This window comes from Symphodus melops (genome assembly GCF_947650265.1).
Source record: "Symphodus melops genome assembly, chromosome: 8".
NCBI lineage: Eukaryota > Metazoa > Chordata > Actinopteri > Labriformes > Labridae > Symphodus > Symphodus melops.
The window spans coordinates 16028548-16051350 of record NC_136698.1 but is presented as its reverse complement, the minus strand read 5'-3'; the positions used below and the strand labels follow the sequence as shown (position 1 = coordinate 16051350).

The 22803-nt window shown below is 44.5% G+C and overlaps 1 protein-coding gene across 1 annotated transcript in view; it reads right to left on the bottom strand.

Annotated features, from left to right (window-relative positions):
* Nucleotides 1-16452: 16452 nt before the first annotated feature.
* Nucleotides 16453-22803, bottom strand: part of sema6bb (sema domain, transmembrane domain (TM), and cytoplasmic domain, (semaphorin) 6Bb) — a 138509-nt gene continuing 132158 nt past the window's right edge. Inside the window, exon 17 of the mRNA XM_079350661.1 lies at nt 16453-22645. Coding sequence (XP_079206787.1) covers nt 21738-22645 — 908 coding nt within the window. The 3' untranslated portion in view covers nt 16453-21737. The remainder of the gene's footprint in view (nt 22646-22803) is intronic.

Here is a 22803-nt window from a genome sequence, read left to right as displayed (position 1 = left end):
TTGCAGAACACTGAGGTTGGAAAAGGTTTTTGTCAGAGTAGAACAAAGTTGTCTCAGATCACATGATGAGAAAATAAAAGGTGTTGTTATACATTGTCTTCAGAGCAGAACATGAGAACAACACACTGAGAGCTGCAGGCATAGTGCGGATATGGTACAGGACGTAAACAAAAAGGGAGGAAGCCTTTGGAAGCTAAACATGTTTTGTATTTATCTAAAGGTAAGACAGTATGTTTCCTATTCATCTTACATAAGGTGTCGTGATCTTTCTTTTCCTGTGTATTATATTGCACAGAACAGTGATTAATGGAGGGGCAAAGTGTGTGGTAATGAGAGATGAGAGGGGAGATGTAACAATTTACATCACCATAGTGGAAATGGACATGCACACACTAAATGAAAGTGAGAATGAGCAGAGGCAAAACACAGTTCTTTGAGGACATATAGATGTACTATATCTCTGTATTTTCGCAACCTTCTTGAGGCCCCTTAAAGTGAAACAACATGTACACATAACCTCTGACCCAAACATGATGTGGCCTCTCGGTGCACATGTTTTGAGAAAAAGAGAAGTGTTCCTCCTTTAACAGATTTTTTTTCTTTACTCAGTTTTATATTAGGACTATCATTATAATCTATGGATTGCACCAACTACATCAGTCGTTAGCTTAAAACTAACATGTAAGCTGTAGTTGCCTAACAAGGGGGAAACAACTGGAGCTACCCAAGTTTCATCCAAGTGGCAACCTCAGGTGTTAAAAAAGTAATCAAATGAAGAATTAAAAAAAAAAAAATGCAGTTCTTAGAGTGTCCACTTGAGGCTGATAAAAAAACAAAACAAGGAATTGCCATTTAGCACTCATGTTAAATGCCCATTTTTGCTGCAGGTTTACAGGCTAATACAGGACCAGTGTTGGTCTCTATAACTAATTTCTTTGATGGTTAATCCTGTACAGAAGTTGTTTAAAAAGAAATAACTTGAAACAAGTTCTGATAATATTGAGGCTACTAGCCTAGCTAAACAAAAAAGAAAAATTTATGGCAACCCAAGAATATTTGCTGACCCTTTATTGTAATCCATATATAATCAAAATCTGTGTGTGAGTGTGTGTGTGTGTGTGTGTGTGTGTGTGTGTGTGACACAGAGAGAGAGAGAAACGTCTGATGTCCCTCCCATAAATGCACCAATAGTAGTGCAACATGTCATGTTAAAACTGACCATTTATACACAGTTCTTTTCACATGTTTTTGCAGCTGCCAAAGTGTCTTTGCATTGTACACTTTGTATTTTAGAATTATTTTTGAGATAAATAACATCATCAACAATAAACCTCCAATTAATTTCAGTAATTATACTGTACGTATTTTGGCAAAACAGCTATAAATAATGAATAAATAAAAAAATATAGAAATTGTAATTTGTCAAAATATATTTTCACACCATAAATACTATATTTGTCCTCACTGACTTTGGTCTTGTGCATGTCATCATCATTATAGGATAAACTAATATTACTCTACTGACAATTTTTCAATCTTTATTATTGATTTATTTATTAAAACACTTTCTGTAGAAACGCTCCAAATATGAACATTTTTGTGCTTCTGTGTTGACGCTGGTCGCTCCTCTCATCTTTCTTAGAGTCAAACACCACACTTCACTCATGGTATATTGTTCATGTGATCATCACTATATGCTACTTTTCACATTGCATTGTGAGATACAATGAGTGAACTAATAGGGTATGACACTGCTCACTCAGAGTTCACTATATAGTGCACAATATCGTGATTAGTGAGTGATTTCCGACATAGCCAATGTCTATGAAACACGATAATGTGTGATTTGATCTGTACATCCAGGCTGACTGAGACACTCTGTCCACGCTTTGGATGTTTAAATGTCTGGCTTCACACGGAGAAGACTGTTGTTTGAAGAGACAGTGTGAAAAATCTGTTTTTATGTTTATATAGAAGATATTTTTTGTCAGAAATTGTCATTTGTGACACAATTTCTTGTATCTGATTAAAAAAAGCCAGAACTAAAGCAAGGACTCAAAGAATCTGGCCTACAAACAGAGAGGATTCTCTTCTTTCAAGCTGACCAGGTCAGAGCCTATGTGTAGAGTGCTATGTGTATATCGGTCACACGTTCAGTCCTGCTGTGGTCGGTGGACTATTGTAAAACAAGACACAAGATAAGACGTATCACAGCCAGTGATCTAATGGCCTAAAGGAGGCTCAGTTTTCAATTAATCCTGACAGTGTTGTGTTTCAGAGCATCAGTACCCCTGCAGCTAATCACCAGGACCAGGCCTGACACACTGACACAAATACACAGCCACTACACTCAAGCACGCAGGAACACACACACACACACACACACACACACACGTGTTTCATACACAGAAAGTACACAAAGTTTTAGATGTGGGTGTGTTTGTGCTGGAGTGAGTTTGTTTGTGTTTGTAGTTTCATGAAGCAATATAGAAATATATACATAATATTTTAAGCTTAAAAAAACCTTTTTTCTCAAATCATCATCATACATGCTCCAATATAAACAGAATAATCATATTTTTAAGTCATAGGTGCACATAAAAAAAGTTAAAAAAAAATGCAAACACTCTGTATTGAGATGTCCTCAGCATTATCGTCTTAAGCCGTTTTAACACATGCATTCCTGAAAATGTAGTAGTAGAATGCCCCTTCCTAAACTTCACACCTTACAGCAGGAGACTGTCCCTGTTGGATGAAAGGGAGGGCAAGGAGGCAAGACATTGTGCAAAAAGAACAACATAGAAGTGACTGATGAGGCAACAGAGTAAAAACTCGTAAAAAGGCAACATTTTTGGAATTTGTCAAGTGTCCTCTTGATGTCTGCTGCAGAAGCACCAGAAGTCACATGCACACCTCATTAAAAAAGCCAGTTTTTACAGCAGAAATTCACATGGTTACAGCCTGGTTCAAAGAATGAAATTGGTTTGATTGGCTCCTGTCAATATCAGTACATACTGTACATGGGCTAATTTTTTTTGGATAGAAAAGGCAACACTCACAATATTGTATATCTGACCTGAATGACGGGCAGGAACTTTGTTGCTCTTTGTCAGGAGGCTTAAGACACGCCTCAGCTCCAACTTTCAACCCTTTTAATGTCTTTGAAGACAATTGAAACAATTCAAGAGCGGAAATGAAAAAAAAAAAAAGTTGTAAGATTCTGAGCAAATAAGGATTTAAAAAGAAATGAGATATTGTACCTGAGAACCCAGAGAACGTATGTTTCATGGACCTGTATGTGTGAACAAACACATACATGTCTACATTGATGTTTTAACACCAAGGTGAAACATCAACACACAAAAGCCCCAACAGTCACTCAAAGTCTTCTCACGATCCATCAATTTACACATTTTTACCTCCCGACAAAGTCTATCTGCAATTTGCTGACCCCTGAACTGGGTCTCCATGGCTACGCCTGTTTGCCTCAGTGACTTCCTCAGCTGGACAATGGCAGAGGTAATCTCAGCACCACATAGAGCAGGTAAACCCCTTTATGAGCAGAGGCAAAGAAAAAAACTAGGACAGTTTGTTGTAAAATTGGGAGAGAGATTGAGGCCAAAATGAGAGCTGCATTAAAGAGAGGCTAGAGGAACAAAAGAGCCCACAGATGAAAACGTTTTCTCCTCCACTGCCCTGATAAACTCTCACACCTTTGACTGCTGTTTGTGTTTTCAGCAGCCTCTGACAAAGGCTTAACATGTAACAGGGAAAATCCTGGATTCTGATGATCAAAATATGTTAGCCTACTTATCAAAATGTGGGGAAGAAATGAATGAATTACGCTGCAGAAGCGCTCAATGAGATTTGGACTGTAATAAAAAGCTAAATATTAACGTTTCAATCTCATTAACTTGGAAATAATTTACAGAGAGAAGAGATCTTGTTTCCAGAATCCATAAACTGAATCTGTCATTTCAATGTGACAAAACAGACATAACGTTATTTCAAAGAAAACACAGTAAAACATGGTTTGAATATCAAGAAATCACCTATTTAATAGCCTGAACACAACAGTGTATTAATAGTATAGTATAGACTAATTGGCAACTTTTGCACCATGCAGTCCATACTGTGTGTTTTGCGTCGCTCTGAATAGGTTTCTGCCACAGACACATTGATATGAAATATTATTTTTATGTTTTTCCAAAGGTGTTCATTTAAATCTGTTGTTTGGGGAAAATCTTGACTGTAAGTATGTACTAGAAAGAGGAACAAAAGAGCACACAGATGAAAATGTTTTCTCCTCCACTGCCCCAATAAACTCTCACATTTGACCACTGTTTTCAGCAGCCTGTGACAGAGGCTGAATATATAACAGGGAAAATCCTGGATTCTTATGATCAAAATATATTTGCCTACTTATCAACATTTTGAGAAGTAATGAATGAATTCAGCTGCCAAAATTGCCAATACAATTTAAAGTCAAATAACACCCTATATTTTGTTTCAATCTCATAGAATTAGAAAGGGTTCAAAGAGATATATTTCCAGTATCCATAATAAGATTTAATATTACCAAATCCATCCAAACAAACTAACAGACAAACTGTTATTTCAAAAGTCAGTGTTTCAATGTGTTTGGGGACAAAATCTTTTCTGTGAATGAAAAATGCTGGAAAGAGTACAACACAGTCTGTGACAAAGAAAGGCCAGTCATTCGGCAGCTGTTGCTCAGTAGAGTCTGTTGTCGCTGGTTCTAATTCCCAGCTCCTGCAACCGCATGTCCAATGTGTCTTTGGGCAAGACATGGGGTGTGATTATGTATGAATGAGATTAGTTACATATTTCTTTGTTAACTACCGTAAATTCCGTACTATTGAGCGCACCTGGATATAAGCCGCACCGGCTAAAAATAAGTAAATAAATGTATTTGTACATATATAAGCCGCACTTGATTATAAGCCGCAGGTGTCCACGCTATAACAAGAGCTATTTACACAGACGTAGGCTACCGGTAACATCCGCAAATACTGTAGCGTCAGAGAGCAACACATAACTTGCCGCAACAATCCAACTCTCTCCCCCAGCGTTCTCTCATACAGCCACTCAACACGTTCTCTTTCAACATTCATTTCGGTATCTCACTATGGGACACGCTCCTCGCGCTGTCCCCCAGAAGCAATATTACATTACGCCAGTCTTGACTGGCAGACGGACGTGACGTCGGCTCCCCGGAGGAGGTACATCCTCCTCCTATAAAAGTCCGACGTAACGTCCCATCCTCAGTCTTAAACCTCTTCTCGCTCCTAGAAGCAACCTCTCAGAAAGCCGGTGTAGCTAACGGGCTAGCAAAACTGTTCATAGAACGAGTTAACCGCTCGGTCGCCGAACGCTACCTGCAGTCTACACGAGCCGACTGAGCCGGTAGCTGGTCTGTCCCCAAACAGTAGCTACCGCGGCTAGCCACCATACTAGCCGCCCCAGTTAGCCACCATACTAGCTGCCACAGTTAGCCACCATACTAGCTGCCACAGTTAGCCACTATACTAGCTGCTACAGTTAAGTCACCAAACTAGCTGTCACAGTTGGCCACCATACTAACTGCCTCTCGCTTCTCGGCCTTTGTTGACGAAGCTTCCTGACACGGTGCTTACACTTTTCACTCACCATGGAAAAGGGCAGGCTGCCGGCCAGGCTGTGCACGTGTGGGAACAAGATAGCCGGGGCAGATACCCACTCTGTATGCAGTGCGTGCCTCGGGCTGCAACACGCCCGGGACGCACTGTCAACCCAGGCTACCTGTGAACACTGTGCGCGTTTTTCCCTGAAAACTCGCCGTCGCAGGCTGGCACGCCAAGCCAACCTGTCGACCGAGGACCCTATGTTGGGGGTTACCACGCCGCCACATCAGGGGACTTCAGGGGACGCCCAGAGTGATGTTGACGCCACCGCTCTGGGCGCTACTGCTAGCTGGGGCGACCAGCTTGACGCCATGGCCCCACTAGACGACTCCGACGATCTCGAAGCGAGCCTGAGAGCAGAGCAAGTGGACGTCGAGGACACTGACTCCGACTTCGGGGGAGTGACCCTTAGCCTCGGTTCCGATGAGGACTACAGGGAGCCTTTCACCTCCCCTCCGGCTGCAAAGCCGGCGGCTGCAGGTGGTGCGTGCAGCGGCAACCCAGACCCGCCTGTCAACGCGGACCTGCATGAGACCTGCAAGAGAGCAGCTGCAAAGCTGGGCATTGCGTGGCCTGAAGTCTTCACCGAGACCACCACGTCTCGCTATGAGGGCAAAAGGCTGCCGAAAGCAAAACTCTCTACCAGGCAGCACCTCCCGGTCTTCCCGGAGTGCCTGGAGGAGGCTACCCGGTCCTGGAGCAACCCCCTGACCGCCAAAAACCCCGTCCAGGGTGGGTCAGCTTTAGACTGGGCCGACATGGAAGAGAAGGGTTTTTCACACCTACCTCCAGTCGAGCCTCTGTTGGCGTCTCACCTCCACCCCTCCCAAAAGTCCACCATGACTTCTGCGAGCCCCTCTCTGCCTTCGAGAGCTGATTGTTTCCAGTCTTCACTGACTGAGAAAAGCTATAAGGCGGTGGCTATGTCTGTTAGGGCCCTGAACGCATCATCCCTGCTGCTGGCTTACCAGGCGGAGTTGGAGGACGACATGGCAACCTCCCCTACACCAGCCCTGTGGGAAGAGCTGTGCGTGGTTACGGACCTCTGCCTGCGCCTTCACAGATGTGCTGTGCAGTCCTCGGGGAGGGCTATGGCCCTGATGGTCTCTCAGGAGAGGGCGAGATGGCTCAACCTGTCCAGCCTCTCTCACAAGGAGAAGACCCAGCTTCTCGATGTGCCCGTGGACCCGAAAGGCTTATTCGGCCCGGCGGTGGCCACGATGCAGAAACGCTGCGAGGAAAAGAAGAAGGAGGGAGAAGCACTGCAGCTGTGTCTGCCCAGGAAAGTGCTCCCCTCTCATCCTCCCGCAGCTCGGCAGACGTTTGCTCAAGCGGTGGCGAAGCCAGCTTACCGCATTCCCAAACGCCAGCCCCAGCCCCAGACAAGCAGCCGGAGCCAGGGCAAACCGCCTGAGACGAAGGGTGCTTGGGCTAAGAAACCATTCGCTCCCAATGTGGCACCGAGAGACCAGATGAGCGCTCCGGTCACTCAGGGGGCAATGAAGAAGCGGCGCGCCACCTGATGCGCTGCCGGACAGGCGGGACGGCGGGCTCAGCCAGACACCTGCACCGCCCCACCCGGTCAACGTTCTGTTCCAAGTAATGTTCAGAGAGGCATGTTCCAAGCCCCTCAAGAGGCGCGCACAGGCCGCGAGGGAGCCGTCAGTTTGCCGCCGTATGAAGAGGAGGAGGGTCGGACCCGTGGAGAGCTCTGCCGAGCTCCAACCGAGTCGCACAAGCACACACCAGTGCCCAAACACACACCAGTGTCCTCCCTTTCATGTAAAATGTTCAATAAATATGTTTTCTCACGCGCATCCAGGCCAAGGGCCGAGGGCGCTGATTCATTCAAAAAAGAAAACAATAAAAATAATAAAGGAACAGAACGGGGCTGCACAGACCCGTGCAGCTCCACAAGAGGGCGCCATAAGCTCACTTGTGGAGCAGCGAGCCAGCTTGGCTGCTCCGGTGGGCACCATAAGCGCTGTGACGGCGCGCCCCACCATGCCGGGCGGGCTCGGTGTGTCAGAGGGACTGCTGGGTCCGCTCGCGCACCGAGCTCAGCAGTGGCGTGCGTCCGGTGTGTCGGACTGGGTGTTAAAGACTGTAACCAAGGGCTACAGACTCCAGTTTGCACGTACTCCACCCCGTTTCAACGGGATTTTGCAGTCTTCTGCGCAAGGAGAAAAAGCCCGAGTCTTGCAGGAGGAAATTGCTTCTCTGCTAAAGAAAGGGGCTATTCAGAAAGTGCCGTTAGAACAGTTTCAGAACGGGTTCTATTCGAGGTATTTTCTGGTGCCGAAAAAGGGCGGAGGTCTACGTCCGATATTGGATCTGCGCGCTCTGAACGAATACATGAGAAAATACAAGTTCAGAATGTTGACACACACCACTCTGCTGCGCTTCGTGCGTCACGGAGATTGGTTTGCTTCAATAGATCTAAAAGACGCATATTTCCATATCCCCATTTATCCGCCTCACAGAAAGTATCTCAGATTTGCTTTCCGTGGCGTGGTCTACGAATACCGGGTGCTCCCATTCGGGCTGTCTCTGAGCCCGCGGGTGTTCGTGAAATGTACCGAGGCGGCTATTGCTCCCCTAAGGGAAAATGGGATGCGCCTCGCGACCTACATAGACGATTGGCTCCTGGCTGCACAGTCTCCCCCGCAGATTCAGGCACAGATCGGACTGCTCACGTCTCATCTGTCAGCCCTGGGTTTCACTATCAACCGGGAAAAGAGTGTTTTGACTCCGACTCAAAACATCACCTTTATAGGCTTGCAGCTGGATTCAGCCACACTAAAAGCACGTCTGTCTGTGGAAAGGGTGAAAGCCTTTCAGGCTTGTCTGGCACTTTTTCACAGAGGAGCGTTGCTGAAGTTCAGAATGTGTCTCAGGCTGCTGGGATTGATGGCGTCAGCTTTGACTGTCATCTCTCTCGGCCGCTTATGCATGAGACCTTTTCAGCAGTGGGTCGCGTCACTAGGTCTGAGTCCCACGCGCCACTGCCACCGCCAGGTGTTGAGCTCCTCGAGGTGCGTCCTGGCGCTGCGCCCTTGGAGACGCATGGCTTTTCTGACCACAGGCGTTTCCATGGGAACGATCATAACAAGGAAAGTTGTTACTACGGATGCCTCCCTCGTGGGGTGGGGAGCCACGCACGAGGGCAGGGCTGTGAATGGCACATGGAGCTCACAGATGCAGTTGTGTCACATAAACTACCTGGAGCTCCAGGCTGTTTTTCTGGCTCTGAGACATTTTCTGCCCCTCCTGCAGGGGCAGAATGTGTTGGTCAGGACGGACAACACTACGGTGGTGTCGTATATAAACAGACAAGGGGGTCTGCGCTCACGTCATCTGCATACATTGGCACGCAGACTGATTGTTTGGAGCAGCTCTCGCCTTTTATCTCTGAGAGCCACCCATGTTCCGGGAATCTTGAACAGGGGGGCGGATCTAATGTCCAGAGGCAACCCTCGCTACAAGGATTGGAAGCTCCACAGCGAAGTGGTGGCTCAACTTTGGGCGAGGTATGGTCGGGCAGAGATAGACCTATTCGCGTCAGAGGAAAACGCTCAGTGCCCGCTGTTTTATTCCCTGACCGGTCAGAGCTCGCCAATGGGGCTGGATGCTCTAGCACACGAGTGGCCGCGTGTCCTCCTGTACGCTTTTCCCCCATTAGAGCTGATCACTCCTACTCTCGCCAGAGTGCGGGAGTGGGGACTTTCTCTGATTCTGGTAGCCCCCCGCTGGGCGGGGAGGACCTGGTTGGCGGAGATATCTCAAATGCTTTGGGATCCTCCGTGGCCTCTGCCTCTCCGCAGGGACCTCCTGTCACAGGCACGCAGAGAAATCTTCCATCCCCACCCAGAGCGCATGGCTCTGTGGGCTTGGCCCGTGAAAGGTTAAATTTAACTGCTGCGGGGCTTCCACCGAGCGTAATCGCAACCATTCAGGGCGCCAGGGCATCCTCTACACGTTGTGCTTATGATGGCAAATGGCGTGCGTTTGATGAGTGGTGTGTAAAAGCTGGGGTGATCGCTTTTCAGAGCTCTGTATCCAATGTTTTGACATTTCTTCAAGAGCTGCTGGATAAGGGCTTGGCCTTCTCCACTGTTAAAGTGTATTTAGCCGCGATATCGGCTTGTCACGTCGGATTTGGGGACAAAACGGTGGGTCAGCATCCTCTCATATGTCAATTTATGAAAGGAGCGCGACGCCTTAGGCCAGTGTCTAGAAACTTGTCTGCCCCCTGGGATTTATCTTTGGTGCTTGATGCACTGTCTCACCCACCTTTTGAGCCGTTAGGCCAGGTAGAGCTGAAGTTACTCTCCTTTAAAACGGCTCTTTTACTCGCACTCGCTTCGGCGAAACGCGTGAGTGATATCCATGCTTTGTCGGTGAGTCCGTCATGCATGCGGTTTCAGATGGGGGATTCTAGAGTTTTGTTGAAACCTAATCCCGCTTTTGTGCCAAAGGTACTGAACTCGGCGCTGTCATACCGCCCTATTGAGCTGCCTGCCTTTTATCCTCCTCCGTTTACAACACAGGAGCAGGAGCGGCTTAATACGCTGTGCCCGGTGCGCGCGTTACGCACGTATGTGGAGAAAACAGCTGGATTCAGGAAATCGGAACAGTTGTTTGTGTCGTGGGCGACACCACATCTGGGTAAACCTCTCACGAAACAGCGACTGTCGCACTGGATCGTGGGGGCAATTGCCATGGCTTATGACAGTATGGGCATTCAGGCCCCGGCAGGTCTGCGGGCTCACTCTACCCGTGGTATGGCCACATCATGGGCACTCTTTCGAGGTGTCACTATTGAAGAGATTTGTGCGGCTGCCAGTTGGGCATCGCCTCATACTTTCTCCAGATTCTACAAGCTGGATGTGACTACGCACACTTTGTCTCATTCTGTTTTGAGTGTGGGTGGGCAGAACATGCTTGTTTAGATGTCCTCTATCGGTCTTCGAGGTATGCCTGTTTGGCAATACGGGAGTCTCTATATCCCATAGTGAGATACCGAAATGAATGTTGAAAGAGAACTTTAGGTTAAGAAATTAACCCCGGTTCTCTGAAACATGAGTGAGGTATCTCACCAGACCACCCTCCTTGCCTGGAGCGAGAAGAGGTGTGTTTACAAAGACTGAGGATGGGACGTTACGTCGGACTTTTATAGGAGGAGGATGTACCTCCTCCGGGGAGCCGATGTCACGTCCGTCTGCCAGTCAAGACTGGCGTAATGTAATATTGCTTCTGGGGGACAGCGCGAGGAGCGTGTCCCATAGTGAGATACCTCACTCATGTTTCAGAGAACCGGGGTTAATTTCTTAACCTAAAGTTCTCGCTGGTGCATTCACTGACTCTCCACATAATCGGAATTATGAACACATTATCAACTACTGACTTTACAACATGAACCGTTACAATACGAAGCCTAGCCGACGGTGTCTGTAACACGGCTGATGAAAAAGATGACCGTAATATATTTCACAAGAAAAAGTCCATCCATTCACTGCCTCAGAATGACTTCATTACTCACTTCCTCAGTCTCTGTTGTCGCTGTCAGTGTCATCTTAACGTGCAGCAGCTCTGTTAGCTTCTTTGACAGCCAGGTCGATCGCCTTTAACTTGAAAGCTACATCATATGTATTTCTCCGTGTGTTTTCCATCATGAGGGTGCGTGCATGAAGCGCAAAATGACTGATATTAAGATCCGACGTGACGAAGTCAAATGTTTTTGCGGCAGAAGCTCATTGTCCCCCATAAAAAATCCATGCATTAGCCGCACCGGAGTAGAAGCCGCAGTGCTCGAAGTGTGAGAAAAAAGTAGCGGCTTATAGTCCGGAATTTACGGTACTTCACTACTACTACATCACCTCAGATACTTCCAACAGTTATCAAAGCCAGAGAAATCCTTCATTTTATAGTCGTAACGGGATGTCTTTACGTGGCAGCCATGATGAGCCACCATGACGGACAGAATGTTTATCGGTGCACTGTTACATCAAAGACCGCAAAGGAAGAGGGAATTGCTACTTTAAGCTGCTATACTGTGCTGTATGTGCAGCTCTGATAAAATTTTTTTTAAAAAGAAAGAAACAAAAAACGCATGTAAATTATACTTGGATACATCGGCTGTAAACATATTCTCTTCCTCAGGTCTGTTTCACCTTTTTGAATAACTTAGTGTCAAGCCCAAGGACACGTCGTCCATGTGGCTGCAGGAGCAGGGGATAGAGCCTTCAACCTTCCTTGAGAGACAACTGACTCTACAACAGAGACACAGCCCGCCCAAGTATGTCAAGGTTGTGTGGAGGAGCAGCTACTCCACCGTTATTCACAGGAAGCATGAAGAGGTTAACTTAAATGTCTGACTGTATGCTCCTGCAATGTCATGGTTCAGAGCTGCATTGATAATGTTTGTGTTTATGAGGATGTTTGCTGTGCCATGCTCACACTGTTTGCACCCGGTGCATCTGTACACCCTGCTGACTGTGCAATTAGGATCCTACATTTATTCAAGCACCCTGCTGATTTTTCAATTACACCTACAAAGCTGCACATGCTGTCAGCTGTAATGAATCCACTCTGCAATGCACAGATGTGCATGTCATGTTCAACTGCTGGGGTTACTGCTCATCATGCACAAACTCCAGTTTGAAATCAATTGCAATAAAGATGTGTTTGGATGAAACATGATGAGTAAATAGAATACAAGACGGCTAGCTAGACAGCTACACAACAGAGCTTTCAGATGTTTTCTGTGTTCATACCAAACATAGCTGAGTAGTTCCATTAAGTGAGTAAATTACAGTACGTGTTCAGCTGATCATGTGGCTCTGAATGTGAGCTTTGGTCAATGCATAAGGAAAAATGACAAAGGGAAAACATTGGCCTTCAAGAAAAACTCTTATTTCCAGAGACATCCTTCGAAATGTACAATATATTTTCAGAAGTACATAATGTGCACAAGCACTGTCCATACTGTGATTTCAATTTGAACAAGCTAGCTGGGATTTCACCAATATGAACATGAATTAAAATCAGTTACAGATAAGGTTTGTAGATCCTAATATCTATCAAAATGTACAGAAAATACAACCAGTCCAGATTTACATTTTTATGTCTGTCTTTCGTACACTGTGTGCCAGTCCTCATAACAACATAAAACAGCTAATTTTGAATGTTAGTCAGGAATGAGTCATAAAGTGCCCTCTGCTTTATTCTTTTGATTATACATGGTGTCCACTTGGGGGCTCTCTACTCCCACTCAAACAGCAAAAATAGATTTTATGGACCTGTCTGTCAATAGAACTTACTGAATTTACCACTCTGATACGTTTCATCCTTTGTGGTTCTTACTTTATTATCTCGTGTTTTTCTCCTCACTTCCCTTCATAATTTACTTAAAGCAGTAGGAGACACAGGGAGGTTAAAAAAAAACAAATGTTTTGAGACCTGAGTGGACAGTTTTTAAAGCAACTTACACTACCCCCTAGTGGTCAAGATTGCAATTGCAGTTAAATCAGAGTCAACGTCTAAAAGCCTTGTTCCGAGCCAACATTTCTGCCTTTGTCTTTGTGAGGGATTTATTTTTCAATGTGTAAATATTGTATGATTTGTTATCATCGTGTTACATTGTGGGTGAATACAAAAGGAAATGACAAAGATGAATATAGACTTTTAGTAAATGCATCATTATACAGTGTCATATTGGTCTACTTCAATAAAATACACATTACCTCAGTATTACAGATGTGGTTTGTATGCTAGTCTGACATTTTTGATGCTGATGCCTTCATGTTTAAATGCAGATTTTAGCTACAAGTCTGGATATACTCTAGGTCCATTGAGAAATGTAACACAACTATATCCCCCTTTGAATAAATTGTAACAACTCTCATTATCCTCTAAAGCATTCACCTGGAGTGGTTTCTATTGTCCTTTTGTTTTGTTTTAGATCAAATGCTCACAAACTAAAGAAGCTCCCTTTTACACTCAATGTACTTTGATTTAACTAGCAATTCAAGCAACTAAAAGGCGTGAAAATTTAAACCCCCCCCAAAAAACCCAAAACCCTCCCCCTTCTGAAACAATTTGCATTTGTTAGGCAGAGGCTAGAAACCTGGCAAAGACGTTGTGAGAAGCTGAAGAACCATGTAAATTAATACTTGTTTTGTGACTCTGCATGTATCGACAGTCCGTTGTTTGCAAACTGTTTGCATTGTATCTGTACATGCATTCAACAGTTGCCATGACATATATGGGCTGTGAATATTGTAACACTGCCACACTGGTGCATGTAATATATTACAAGCTAGTGGAGAATAGTTTGCATGGTTCAAAAGAAAATGCAAAAGCTAGCAAAACTGTATCCTAAAAAAATTGTTTATTGACCTAATCATTGTTTTAATACGTAAAAATTAAACCTCCTGGAGAATTGTAACTTTTAACAGAGATGATGAACCACACTGTATAGCCGCTTGTTCGCAACCACCTTTTTAAGTACATGTGAAACTTCGAAGTTCACAAGTGGGGTGTTTAATGTCGTATAACAAAACACAAACATATATTATGTTTGTGTTAACCACAGACCTTTTATTTCAGGCATTTAACCACCAACCTGTTGATGAAAAAAAACACATTCAGCTTTAGGCAAATGACCCCATGGCACTAAAACGCTAACTTACTTCTAGTTTTAGAACTATTTTCTGTGGCCCCTGTTTAAAAACTCTGGCTGAACGAGCATACAGTCAGTTTTTTTACTTGCATATTCAAAATTGCATGCTATGATTTTTGATCATACTACATACTCAGAGTGAAATCCCATTGAGTGTGAATGAAAGTATGCAGTTTTCTGACACAGACAGAAAAAGGGGAAGTAGCAGCTGCAATTCTGCACTCACGAAGCTGACAGGAACTTTTCATTAACCAATCAATACTTATTTGTGTAGCAAAAATTCATAAAAAATGATATTTCAAGACACTTTACAAAAGAGCAGGGAAAAGACATTACCATAGACAATTTTAAATGGTTCAGATATTGAAAGACAAAAAAATGTGCAAAAAGTGAAGTCTCATTCTGTAACAAATGTTTATGTTTTATATATTTCTATCTTTTTGTTGAATACCTAGAAAAAAGTATTCCTTTAGTCTTCTATGTGAAAAGTTGTTTTTCAGTCCAAATATTGAGAAGTGAGATGGATGACAGTTGGTATTACATGGAGCTCAGCTGTTTAGTGGGAAGTCAAATCAAGGAGAGTACCCGGCTGGCACTATTTCAGCCTCTTCATTAATCAGATTTATCATAATGAGTGTGTGAGGGATGAAGAGAGGATGGATGGATGGATGGATGGATGGATGGATGGATGGATGGATGGATGGATGGATGGATGGATGGATGGATGGATGGATGGATGGATAGATAGATAGATAGATAGATAGATAGATAGATAGATAGATAGATAGATAGATAGATAGATAGATAGATAGATAGATAGATAGATAGATAGATAGATAGATCAGGCCTGATTGAACATGGTTTCGGGTGTAAACAGGCTGTAAATTTCTTTGAGGTGTCTCATGCAGTCACCTTAAATCTGCAGAGGTTGAACGAGGATGCCATGAACACACACACACACACACACACACACACACACACACACACACACACACACACACACACAGGGTTGGGACACAGTAGTTCTCCTCCTCCTCCTTGATTCCCATCACTCGATGTACTGCAGCACTGGAAGGCTTTAGTCCCATAAATAATCCGCCAATGAGATCCACCTGACAAGTCCTCGCGGTCCTTCAACACTCAACAGATGTGAAATGGCCTGATAGCCTCCCCAGAGAGATGAAGAGCAGGAGGGGGCAAGGTACTGTAGAGGAGAGGAGCTGAATACAGCGTATGTGTGTGTTAGGGGGGGCTGGTGTAAAAGTTTAAAATGTATACCTATGAACTGAAAGGTACATGAACATTCTTGATTTATACATATGACTGTTTTACTGTTTATGCATAACTGTTGCATCATTTATTGCAATACTCCTGATATATAATGGATACATGGCTCCCTCCAGGGAACACTGATGGTACTGCATGACAATACCTGCTCACTCTGCAGCTGAGATCTAATGCTGCTCATTTATATGGCAATGAAAACAGCAGTAAAGATAAGGATGAATTTCTGTATTTATGTTAGAAACCACTTACAGGGAATAGGACACAAGAAAAAAAGTTTCAGCAGCTGTATAATTATAGTATTAAATTAGCTTTGTCCATGACAAAGTGTGTGAAGCCAAAAAATATTATCAAGAGCTCACGTCTCAGCTCATATTTTTATAAATTTATAATTCAGTTCAGTTCAGTGATATGCTAAATACAGAGCTTGTGTTTTTTTCAGAAGTTATTGCTTTTTTTGTTGATTTTAGAAAGAACTGTTCAGCATTATCAAACTTTAAATTTTACATTTAGGTACATTTTTACTTAAAACATTTTTCTCAATTATACTTTTTTCTTTTACTTTTGAGTAATTTCAAAGTCTTTTGTTGCTACATATTGCTCTATCCTCAAACATAAGATGCGATAAAAGAACAACTTTTTACATTAAACGTTGAGTGTGCTACACAATTCTGTGATAATATGAGATTAAAAATAACAAATATAAATAGGTAAGGTGAAGTACCAGGGACTTGTTGGATATCAATGAAGGGAGAAGACTCAAAGTCAACCCCCCCTAAAGTCAGTAATGACACATCAGAAGTCAATGTCAGAGTGGTTTATTAGAATAAGAAAGTTGACACAGAGCAAAGTCTCCATGCGGAGTGACAGGCAGAGCTCAGGACAATGTGGAGATGATGAACAACTGCTGTTTGTGGAGTGTGTCTGTGTGTCTATGTGTCTGTGTGTGTGTGTGTGTGATTGGTGTGTGCAGAGTGTATGTGTGCTCTGTACAGTTGTCCGATGGTGCATGCATGTGTTCCTTTTTTTGTGTGATGACAGACAGATTTGTTGGCGGACACAAGCACACACACACTTGCACATACTGTACAAATTCACACATCGCTACGTCTGTACACATACAGAGGCTGTGTCGTCATGCAGCTACTGTACTTTAATTACATGTAAGCATCAGGGTTATGTACATGTAGCAGATACGCGTTGTCATCTGATGCCAGCCGGCCCCCAAGGTCCCTGGGGGGAGGGGCCTCTGGTGGGTACGGCAGGGTCCTTCACAGTAGCAGGAGACTCCCTGCAGGAGAAATCTCTTTTTTTTTGTTTTTTTTTGTTTAAACCTGACCCCGTATGAGTTCATTTACTTTTCCATATTTCCTTTCAAATTCAGCATCCAATCAGGACACAACACCTCGGTGCTGCTCACAGCTTAATTGTCCCTGTCAATATATTTATTATGATAGTCATCAGGTTCATTGTCTTCACCAAATCTGGCACACCAGAGAATTGAAAACTCAAATCATATACAATAAATTCCATGTAATTTCAAACCACAGAAACAAACATTAGAAAAGCAAACATGACAAAAATGATCAGTGCAGACTAAATACATCTACAGGTTTATAAAAATGCAAAGATTGATTTAGATTTTCGCCTTGTTTTTGTGCTTTTCCTCTCAGGTGTCGGCTTAGTGCGATGTCGGGCTTAATACAAGTTATCCTCCGTGTCTGGATTCTTTGTGGGGCACAGAGAGCAGACAGTACAGTGGAGCACCGCAGGGTAAGGTGGCAGTTATTGGCTGGGGGGCATTGCATCACTTGGGCCACATGGCACTAACAACCCCAACACACAAAGGCATGGTGTCTTTCATAAGCACGCACACACAACCTGATAAAGGAGACAAAGACACACACAGACTGGGTCATGAGAGCTGGATGGGAAATTCATTTGTTTGTGTGTTGATATGTGCAGGGTAGAGATAAAGGGTGTGTGTGTAGGACTGGAGGCAGTGTGTGCTACATTTAACAAAAACGACTCCAAACAGAAATCATTTCGAAGCTAAAGGAAAGCAATTTGCTGCATGAGAAGCTTTGAAAATGTCAAAAAAACACAAGCTTACACATTAAAGATTGGAGGTGAAATAAAGCGAGCGTTCCCGAATTACTTTGACTTCTGTTTCTGCCACTGACTTATTAAATTAACCGGCTTAACTTTGATAGTTACAAACAGGACAAAAGCACAACTCAGGCTTGAATTAGGAAGGGGTTTTCAGATGTTACCTATGTATGTGTGCACCACACGTATGTGTGCAAACAATAAAAAGGCAAGGCTTGAAATTAAGAGACAATGTGCAGCTGTTTGAAAAAAGCACACCGAAGAATGCAAAAAGGAAGAATGAAGGCTTTATAAAACAGCCTGACTCCCATGAAGTCACACCTAATTTCTTTAGCATTCCTGTAATGTTGAACTACCAAATTATGCTGTCATCGAGTTAACATTATGTACAGCACTATTCCAAGAACCAGTCAGTGTCAGCTTATTTCAAGCCTCATCTCTATCTCTAATCTTAATTCAATTGCATCCCAAATTTGGTTAAAGGGCTGGCAGTATTTGTGCATATCCATGTACAGTAAGTGTGTGTGTGTGTGTGTGTGTGTGTGTGTGTGTGTGTGTGTGTGTGTGTGTGTGTAGAGGGGGTAAAGAGTTGGTTAAACGTACACCTCCCTCTCAGGGGCCAATGTGTCTGTTATAATCTTCTCAAGGGCTCATCAGGCCATTAGAGGGCCGGGAATGTACTTTGCTTAATCAAGCATGTTTAGTGAAACACTGGAGGAGATGCCGAGCTAAGACATGGGTGGCTGGGCAGGCCAGCCGAGACAAGAGAAGCCTCAATCACACACACACACACACACACACACGCACAAACACAGACATGCAGGTCACCGCAGAGATGGAGACGGAGCGATGAGGCTGGTGGAGAGCTTCGTATCCTCAATACTAATGACCTGTTTCAGGGTGGAATGTGTAAAGAATACACTATAGTCATGTGGCGAGGCTGTAATGCAGTAACATCATGTTTGCCCGCCTGACCTCCTCCTCTGTCCTTGCTAAATAAATCTCTTTCACGGGCCTGTCTCCTGCAGTACCTCCAGCTCTGCCTGCGGAGTGTTTTACTGCTGGGTGTTGAACCGCAGGACTGTTTGGGTTCCAGCCGAGATGTGTTTGTAGCACAAAGTGTCAAAAACTGTTGGCTGGCAAAGTAAAGTTAATCAAACAGGTCTGTGATTTAAATCACACCAGATCTATTGTATAGGTTATATGAGTGAAAGGATAAAGATTGGATAATTGTTTAGACAGTGTTATCACTCTGCCTTGAACTGTGAAATGAAAAACAGGATTTTGCTGAAAAACAAGTTTCGATTCCTCAGAGGCGTGAGAGTAAAATGATTGTTTAGGTAATAAAACATCTCAAACAATACTCCAAAGATTTACTAATCTTTTCAAAATCAATCTTTTTTTTTAAATGATTTTATGGCAACTTTTTGGCAGCATAAACAATCTGTAAATATAACTAAAGAGCTGCCTTTCCATTTAGATGTTGTGGATGTGAGGTTGTTTTTTGTTTTTTAAACATCATTAGTCCTGGTTCTTGGTACCTGATGAAAAGAGGCCTAATAAAAGAGACCTTTTAGCTCTGTATTGAGTCTCAATCAACATCTGAGGGAAATATCTGGCTTGTCTTGTGTTGCATGCTTAATGCTATGTTTACCAGCTGGATGCTAATTTTTTTTTATCTGCCGTTTGGTGCTGTGCTTGTAGCAAAGACCTTTTGTTTTTCCAGAATTATTGCTAAAATCAGCCGCTAAGTGACACTTTAAACCTGCTGTACATGATTTACACTTTGATAAATAATGAGCTAAGACACTAAAGCGACATATTACTGCCCTGAATTGAAAATTGGTTTTGTTAATATATATAGTTTTTGCAGTCTCAAACAATGTATTGATATATTTTGGCATTCAACATTTACTTGTCAATTTACTGCGTATTTATCCTCTGACCCAGATCCTTTAAAGCAAGCTGAGCCAACCTCCTCCAGGATGTCTTTGTGTCAATAATAACCAGTTAAAAGTAATCTATAGCATACTACTCCCACACAGGGCTCTGACACTGTTGCTGTGAATATGAGGCTGCTGAACAACATTAATGGCTCAATGGAGAAGACAAAAAAAAAAAAAAACAGAGGATGTGAGATAACAGTAAAAATGGATCAAAGATGTTTTGTTTTGAACTTCATACAAGTTACACATTCATGGAAAACCCCCCAAAGAGAGTCATGCACACAAGCCGACAGACTGACAGACAAATAAACACCACCTCCATCACGCCATGACCCAGATGGGAGAGAAAAGGCTTTCACTGGATCTACATTCGAATCCAGAGCAGGTGAGAACAGACAAAAACATCAAAAGATTAGATAATGGAGTGAAAGAGTAACTCCACACCCATGGTATACCAATGCCCATCTGTTTTCTTTAGACCATTTTGTTGTGAAACACACTGAAAGACAGAAAAGGGATGAAATCACAAGGGATCAGCATTGTGACGATTAGCTTTACCCCAAACCCGGCCTCAGCCCTCACATCCTCCCCGTCCGGGCAAAAAAAACATGTGAATACCCAGAGTGGTTGAAGCGTATAAGATGCGCCGTCCTGGTTGATACATCTCACATGACAGATTGAGCTGCTGTCCTCCTCATTGATATTCTGCTAGGCTGTGGTGCAGGGTAGGTCCCTGACTCTTAACGGTTATTTGTTGCCGCAGTCTCCTCCTGGTTCGACCGGGCACAAAGAGGCTCAGTGTCGGGCAGAAGAGGCTGAATGGAGCTCCCAAGCGGCCGGGCCTCACATCTCACAGCCCCAGTCAGACAGGCAGACAGTAACAGCTCACATTCCCTCCTTTAAATGGACTGGGGAGACCGAAGGGGAGGTGGGGCTCAGGTCAGGTCAGACAGAGCTGGGCATACTGAGGGGGAGATAATAGAGGGGAGATATTGATCCAGCTTCACACTCTACACCTTTGCTTTGCTGAGAAACCATTAAACTCTAAAATATCAAATGATATCAGCTTTATTTTCGTCCTTTTAAGTCTCTGACTTATTATTGCTTTCTTAAACTTCGTGATGGCTCTCTGGAGCTGCTTCTGAGGTACAAGGAATCACAAAACAACCACAATGGGAGACTTCACTAGCTACTGGTCAACCATACCATCCAAACCTCTGATTGCTTCACATATAGAGTTTCAAATAGACACAAAATAAAATTTGTCTCTCTGTAATTGTTTATAAAAAGTTAAAATAATTTCAACATTGACCTCGTCCTCACAGAAACTTAATTATATTGTAATTCTTCACAGTTAAGACGGGGACAACTGGTTGGGGTTGTTGTGGCCACTCACGTTCACACGCACACGCACACAATAACTTTCACACACTGCATGATTTATTGAGAGTCACTTCCCTCTGGCACAGCCACGACAGTTTGAGTCTCATCTGAAATCCATAGTAAAGCACATTGTTGTCTGCTGGATGCCACTGGCACGAAAAAACAAAAGCAGAAACAAAATTCCACACTCAATAAAGATCCATGGTGTCAAAAACAGGACGGCGGAGGGAGACCTTTCACATTTGGCCCTGCGAACAATATCGTCTTTTCTTTTTTTCTTTTTTAAAGTCCCCACATGTACCTTTGAGAATCCTGTTCCTTTGCACCCCGCTCTTTACCTTAACACTGCTTGTCCTGTGGAGTCAAAGTTGAGCTCTGTGTGCAGAGCCACTCACAGAGAAAGGGGTGCAGCTCAGATTAAGAGCCGAGGAACGCTGACGCGAGAGGAGTTTTTGCCTCTCTTTCGACGCTCTCTTTGTTTCTTTTCTCTCTCTGTCTCTCTCTTCAGTCTGCTGAATGACGTCAGGACATTGAATGACAGTGAGAGAGGACAGACAGGGTAAGGTTGGACTGGGAGTCTGTGGGGTGGATTTATTCCAGTCTGCTGTGGAGGGAATGGCCATTCAGAGAGAGCTCAATTACTTCCCCTCACTGGCCACTAGGGTTGCGCTCGCCCATGTTCTTCCCCATGAGGTGGCTAAAGTCCGCCAGTTCTCCCAGCCCTCGGGGCCCATGCATGTCGGGCCTGATCAGACCCTGTCGTTGGGGGTGGTAGGGTGCTCCATTGTTGCTGTTGTAGTTGAGCGCCTCGTGACTCCAGCGAGGCTCCCCATAGTCCATGTGAGGAGTTGGAGCTGACACTACCCTCCGTCGGTCAGGGGAGTCCTGCGGCGTCGCAGGGTAGATGTATTCTCCCGCTGAGTTCCTCAGGCTGCCGCTGGCACGACCACTGCCATGCTCCCCTCTCTGCGTGGCGAGGATCAGGTACCGCTGGCGCTCTGTGTGTGGGGGCAGCATGACCTCCCCCGGGTCCTCTATCCGGACCATCCCTCCCCCTCCTCCACCTCCATGAAGGAACTTGGAGCTCAGGTAGATGACCGAGTTGTTGGGGCAGGTGGTCCCCACGGCGGTGAGGAAGGTCTGGCTCTGGTCCCAGTCAGTATCGGGGAGACGCATTGCTCGCTTCTGCTGCAGTGGGGTCTGCTCCGGAGTGGGTAGCAAGCCGGGGTCCATCTCCCCTTTTGGCCAACCGTTGGGCATGACAAAGGGATTGTCTGCCTGTGATCGCCTCCTCTCGCCGCCACTGGTTCTAGTGACACTCATTACCGACCCGCTGCGACCCTGTCCCAGCATGCTCTGCTCTTTGTCGCTCTTGCGACGAGCACCATTGACTCCCGACCCTCGCGAATGGCGGTGGCGGTGACTCATGATCCAGCAGACGATCAAGCCAGAGAGGACGGCTCCTGTGGCGAAAGCTGAAACGGCAGACACCACCAGCAGGTTTACAGACACAAGGCCGTCGGGCTCCTCCATGAAACTCTCCTGCAGCAGGATCCCTGCAGAGGGAGATACAATCAAACACAACAGTTAAATGGTGGAACCATGTTAATAGCATCAGTGTTTCCTGTAGTAAACTGGTGGGAGTCAACAAATAGCGAGACAAAATGGCCTATTTTCCCTCTCCTCTGAGGGTGGGATGGGTCATATGCTTTCC